Consider the following 6,521-nt stretch of genomic DNA (forward strand, 5'->3'; position numbering starts at 1 on the left):
ACAAAAAAAAAAAAACCTGCATGTGAAACAGTTCTTGTAATTAACCAAAATTGACCATAATAATGCTGCAAAATGCTTAAAAATAGTATAGTTTAATAGGAGAAACTAATAAATTAATAAGCCACCGTAACAGAATAAGATGAAAGACAAAGTTTGCCTTTAAAAAAAAGGAACAATTGAATTCTCCTCAAATTTTCTAAGGTAACTGAGAGCATTTTAAGTTCGAAAATTGAAATCCTAAAAAACTCCACTCTTAGATGTTGACCAAACTGACACTTTTTTTTATAAAGTCCCACTGCGATCATCTTTAGATCTGTTGTAAAAGCACTCCCAGTGATCTTTTAATCATAGTTATGCAATTTTTAGCCAAAATTCCAAATTTCTAGGATATAGTTTCCGCAAAGCTGTGGAAGTTCATTAAAAATTTGCCTCTTAGTTTAGTGCAAAACTGTTGGCAACCCCGCACCCTCTTCCCATCCCCGTTGCTGGAGCATGGACCTTGTGATTTGCCTAGTGTAAGTTTTTTTTTTTTTTTTTACTTTTTTGTCTGCTCCTGATTCATAATAATTTGAATAAAGAAATACTAAGAAATGCAATTTTTAACTTGATTTTTATAATCTGTCCTCTATCATCAGAAAAATGCAACAAAAATGTTAAAAACACAAAAAGTGGGTCTTTAACATTCATAATAATTATGCTTATGAGTCTTCTTTGTTTATGTCCACTCTTTGGTTGTCTACAGAGTTAGTCTGTATTTCACGTTGTACTTCTTCAAGGCTCACTTGCCAATAGACTCCAATTTTCCAACAGACCAATTGCTTGTTTGGTTCATACCAAAATTTAGATTAACTTTCACACTTGCCAAATGAGGCAGGATGTCCAAGATAATTAAGTCTAATAATCCAAACACTTTGTGATATTGAATGTTGAAATAGAGTTTTTGGATAAAGTTATTTAAATTTTCATGACTGTAGCAACAGAGAAAAAACTGAGATGGGCCTTTTTTTCAGGATTGTCTTTAAAAATTCTTCATAAACATGAAAGGAGAGATTATGTACACATTTCAAATAAACTGCACTGAATGATGAGTATATGGATGGTAAACTGTTCAAGGGGTGTAACTGACTTTGTAAACAACTGTGTAACTGACCCTAATCTGGACAACAAACAGGCGGACGTAAAGTTGTGGGCCAGCAGTCCTCATACAGACTAGATTCTGTATAACTTTAGACGTTTCTAATGGATGACAATAAAAGGATAATGTTTTAAGCTTGAGGTCTTAATCTTAGAAATTGTGTTCTAACATCATTAGGAAGTGTTGAAAATTGTGACATGTACTAACGAATGAAATTAAATTGATGAAATAAAGCAAAAGTTTAAATATGATTCAAAAAAGTGTGAATACCAAACAAAACATGAATTAAACCTGTTCTGTCCCCTAACTTAGCACCATATATAATAGTGCAGCGAGAAAATTTCAGATCTTAACCCGCAAACACTTGGATGTAACATAATGTTGGAGTCTCTTCTCCTGAATAGTTTCTCTTCCTTGTGTGCTCATGTTTCTGTCTCTGCTGACTTTATGTTCAGCTTGTTCATTGTGTATTCATTTTGCCCATGACCCTGATCTCTGCAGCCGCAGTCGGAAACTCTGCATGTATTACAAGGAAAAACAAACTCTTGAGTTGTTCATTGGTGCGAAAAAACACTGCACACAAAATAAAGACACATAGAGTCAGCGGAGACACACACAAAAAAGAGATCTCGAGTAAACAGAGGATCTAACACAAGTTAATTCACATGCATGAAGGGAAAACTTTCAGAAAAAAGGCTACAAAGAAACAAAGCATGCAAACAAACAAACAAAGGTGCCAAAATTAAACTTACGTTAAAAATACGTTTTTTTTTAAGTACTGGCTTTTTAATTTTTTTATTTATCTTGGAAGAAATAGGTTTTAAGATGCCTCGAATGTGTACATTTGAATGTTTATTTCCTCTACAGCCTTTGCATTGAACTTTACTTGTTTAAAAATGAAGCACATTCTGCACCAAACAGAGCATGGATGTTTGACAGACGTTAGAAAAGTCACTCATTTTAAAAGAAAAAAAGTGTTGAAACTTAAGGCTTTTGAGTCAAGATAAGGAGATTGGACAAAGCTTGCAGAAACACAGTGAATTTATTTGTGACATTACTTCTAAAATTAAAATAAAACAGTGTGAGATTTCTTGGACTGAATCAAAAGAATACTGTGTTCGTCACTGCCACCAATGAAAGCAGCACAACAGATGTAAATCCACTGAAGCAAAACCTTTGATTTGTTCTGGGATTTCCTGTTTTTTTTTTTCTTCAGAATTGATACCTCCTTTGTAAGTGACATCTTTTTAGGAACGCATGCTGATGGCAGAAAAGAGACTAATTTACATGTTAATTGCAGAACATTATATCTAAGAAAAACCCAGTAATATAATGGAAACAGACTTGAGAAAGAGACAGTTTGCATATTTGAAACAGAAAAGATATTCAGTTTAGAAAAAAAAACTGAACAGAAACTGTTAGAAGTAACAACAATGAATAGAATGTGAGATGATGTTTTTAGCTGTGACGTATAGGATTAGGAGTGTGCAAATGTTAATTTGCTAAGGTCACCCTTTGCATCGCCTCTTTAAATGATAGAAACACTTACTGTAACAGAAATACATTTGAATTATTTTAGAAATGTCTGGACAAACATCAACTTCGAAAGACAACAAGTCTGCTATTATACTTCAATTTATTTAAGGCCACATTAAATTTCATGGGTTTCTCTTTAGTGAAGCCAGTTATTAAAATATGTGTGCGTTTTCTGGTACAAGCACACCATTTGGCATGTGTCAGGAGTCAGAGCTCTGTCTCCCCCTCTGGTCACTGAAGACACAACATCTCCCGGCATACTTCCCAGATGCAGCTCAGCTGTTGCCAATCATCCAAAGGACATTGAAGTACAGAACAGAGTCTCACTCAGTGCAAAGTATTGTCTGTGCTACCTTACTGAGTGTTTCATTCCGGACTTGATCTCCTGTTTTCTAATTGCTTTAAACAAAGACATCATATATATATATCTATATATATATATAGATATATATATATATACACACTGCCTATTGGCTTCTAAATTTAACAAAGTAAATAGTTATGAGCCTCCTATTGGATAATTACGGCATGGGCGATTATCTTTCAGCTGGCAACAAGTTATTTAAACCCAACTGGTGCAATGAGTTGCTTCTCATTTCCTAAACAACCATGTCAAAAGACACATCCTGACGACATAGAAAAGATGTTAGTCTGTTTGAGAAGGGTTAAGTCATTGGCATGCTTTAAGCAGAGAAAACATCTCAGGAGATTGCAGAAACTACTAAAATTGGGTAAAGAACTGTCCAACGCATTATTAAAAACTGGAAGGATAGTAGAGACCCATCGTTTTTGAGGAAGAAATGCGGCCGGGAAAAAAATCCTGAATGATCGTGATCAGGGATCACTTAAACGTATGGTGAGATCAAATGGAAGAAAAACAACAGTAGAACTCAGGGTTCTGATTAATAGTGAAAGTAAGAGCATTTCCACACGCATAATGCAAAGGGAACTCGAGGGATTGGGACTGAACAGCTGTGTAGCCTTAAGAAAACCACTAATAAGTCAGGCTAACAGGAAGAAAAGGCTTGAATTTGCTAGGGAGCATTAAGATTGGACTCTAGAGCAATGGAAGAAGGTCATGTGATCTGATGAGTCCAGATTTACCCTGTTCCAGAGTGACGGGCGCATCAGGGTAAGAAGAGAGGCAGGTGAAGTGATGCACCCATCATGCCTAGTGCCTGCTGTACAAGCCTGTGGGGGCAGTGTAATGATCTGGGCTTGCTGCAATTGGTCAGGTCTAGATTCAGCAACAGTATGTGCTCAAAGAGTGAGGTCAGCTGACTACCTGAATATATTCAATGACCAGGTCACTCCATCAATCTCTATCCACAGAAAATACCTTATTTCTGGCTCCAACAAAATGAAGTCAATCCAATCAATCTTTTTGGGTACACAGCCATGCTTCAACCAGACGACGTCAGTAAATAGTGATTGGACTGAGCTGGTCTGGGTCATCATTTTGTGGCAACCACTTTCACCAGTCAGGAATGAGATTTGCTGGAAGTCAACGCGCTACTATCACTGAAATAAAACGCTCTGAACACTGAATCAGGGGCGGACTTTCCATTAGGCAAAAGTAGGCAATTGCCTGGGTCCCAGTCAGAACTTTTTAAAAGAATGTCTAAATTACTTTCCACGCCCATTATTCTTCAGCTCTGTCAAAAAAAAAAACACTGACATGACATAAGACTGCTCATGTGAAAGTGTTTTGTCCTCTACCATCCCTGTGTAGCAATGGACTATTCCATTAAGTATTTTGTCTTTTTGGAGCCCGTGTGTACTTCCTGTTTTGGAACGCCAGGGGGGAAGTGTCACTTAACTATTTTCTTTGGTCACTAGAAAAGTTCCCTCACGCCAAAACAAAATATTCAATTTCTTTGATCATTTCAGCACTTAGTGGGGAAATCATGCAACCAAAACCCAACTATAAGCGGAATGCCACGGTTCAGAAACGAATCGGTGTGTGACACATAATCGGGCACCTTAAAAACCTGATTCTCCAGAACAAATCACTCATCCTATTAGAGCAACATACAGTGGCTGAGTAATGTAGGGATGATTCATCCTTTAAGAAGGGAGAAGAAGAAAAAAATTCTCTTCTGTGAATGACTTATTTTTAAATTGAAGCACGAATTTAATTTCAGCACCTCCAAAAGGAAAAAAAAGGGAAGGGGAATCATACGTGGAATGTGCAAGGAATCACTGGCTCTTTATTTTTTTATACATTTTTGTAAAAAACTGGTTACATTCTCATCAATTCATGTTTTCCACTTGTAAGCAGAACACTCTTATTTTCAATGTTAAAGTTGCAAAATAAGTGTGATAATTGTATATGAAGAATTGCAAGATACACTAAAGAAACATCAGTAAACGACAGTCAAAACTCTTTCTCCCACTTTCTCTTTGTACATGAAATGAATGTGTGCTTGGTGGGAATCTGTCTCGTGTCTTTTTCGTTTTTATTTATTCATTTTTTTTTTGTTTAATTCTGCTTACCCCCTTGTCTGTCACTCTGTACCTGTGTGGTTTTGTGATGCCTTGTTTGTCTGTGTCCAGTGAGGGGAAGATGGTTGTTCTGTCTCTAGCAATCGGGCTGGCTGAACAGGATGACTTTGCCAACCTCCCAGATCTTCAGGAAGCACCAACAGGCAAAGAAAATGAAACCACACCAGACAAAAGGTAACGACAGAAGAAAAAAAAAATAAAGACAGAGGGATGAATGTGGTTTTTTTAAGCCACAAATCATGGAGAAGCTCAGAAAAGCTTTGTCAACCACTTATCCTGTGCTGTGTACCGCTACCTAAAAGCCCTCTTTCATCTTTTGAACCTGGGAACTCTGGGTTTCTCCTTTGGATCTTGAAAGCCGTAGTATGGAAAGAGCATATTTTTTTCTGTTGCATCACATAAAAGCTGAGTCAGATTCAGATCTTGGGAGTTTAGAAGCGAGCCCTTGAGGGTGTTTTTTGTGCTCTTTGAGGTATTTTAGTGGCGCACCTGGTTGTACTTCCCAGGTAGGAAACTGAGAGGCTTGGTTGACTGGTAATAAAGTTCAAATGAATGAAACCTAATACTGAAGAAACTCAACAATTTAATGTATTATTGGTTTTGTTTTAGAAATGTGAACATGCAAAATGGAAAATTTAGTAGTATCTTTTGTTGGTTCATTTCTTAAAACGCACTACAGTGGAGAGTCCTATTAGTCAGGGAACCTTAAATAGTCCTGAGTTCCCTTAAGATTCACAAGTTCACAAAATAAGAAGTCCGTGTCCTGTAATCCTTAGGCTGTAATAACTGCAAACACCACAGCTCCCTTTCCAACTGGAGTTTCCTTTACTTGATTGATAAGTTGTGACTTCGAAAAGCACGTTCTTCAGCCAGTTAGTTTTTCTTGTGAGTTCCTTGCATTTTCAAAACATTTTGCATTGAGCCATGTCTAGATGGTTTTGTAAAACAATCAAACTTGTGGAGTTTGTGAAAGAGATTTAGTATGAAAAAACATCTGTTGAAAACTCAGCAAACGCTGAGTAATTGCTTTGTTTTGAATATTGCAATTCTGGCGCTTGTGAGTAACATGGAAGACAATTTTTTTATTTTACTTTATCAAATAAGAAAAGGCAACTTTTATGTACCTCAGAAGAAAACTGATTATCTAAACTTTGAGATAGATTTGTATCAGTTTAATAGCAAGAAATCAATTTTTAAAAAACAGTGGAAAATATGCTAACAATCAGAGTGTGATAATCAGCAACTGAATAATTTTATGTTCAGATACTAAAAAGAACTGGTGCAAACTACAGATGGTGGAATAAATGTTAAACTTGTGTTTTGTAGCTTGAATTTATTGGGTTTT

General features: G+C 36.3%; 1 protein-coding gene across 4 annotated transcripts in view; it reads left to right on the forward strand.

Annotated features, from left to right (window-relative positions):
- The window catches only part of syt7b (synaptotagmin VIIb), a 106,195-nt gene that overhangs the window by 69,958 nt on the left and 29,716 nt on the right, over positions 1–6,521 (forward strand). For 3 of the 4 annotated variants that reach the window (XM_024295508.2, XM_024295510.2, XM_024295512.2), the window contains one exon: positions 5,228–5,350. The exons of the other annotated variant lie outside the window; for it this stretch is intronic. In XM_024295508.2, the coding sequence (XP_024151276.1) occupies positions 5,228–5,350 (123 nt within the window). The remainder of the gene's footprint in view (positions 1–5,227; positions 5,351–6,521) is intronic. 4 annotated transcript variants of the gene reach the window in all.

Source organism: Oryzias melastigma, linkage group LG3 (genome assembly GCF_002922805.2).
Source record: "Oryzias melastigma strain HK-1 linkage group LG3, ASM292280v2, whole genome shotgun sequence".
NCBI classification, from domain to species: domain Eukaryota; kingdom Metazoa; phylum Chordata; class Actinopteri; order Beloniformes; family Adrianichthyidae; genus Oryzias; species Oryzias melastigma.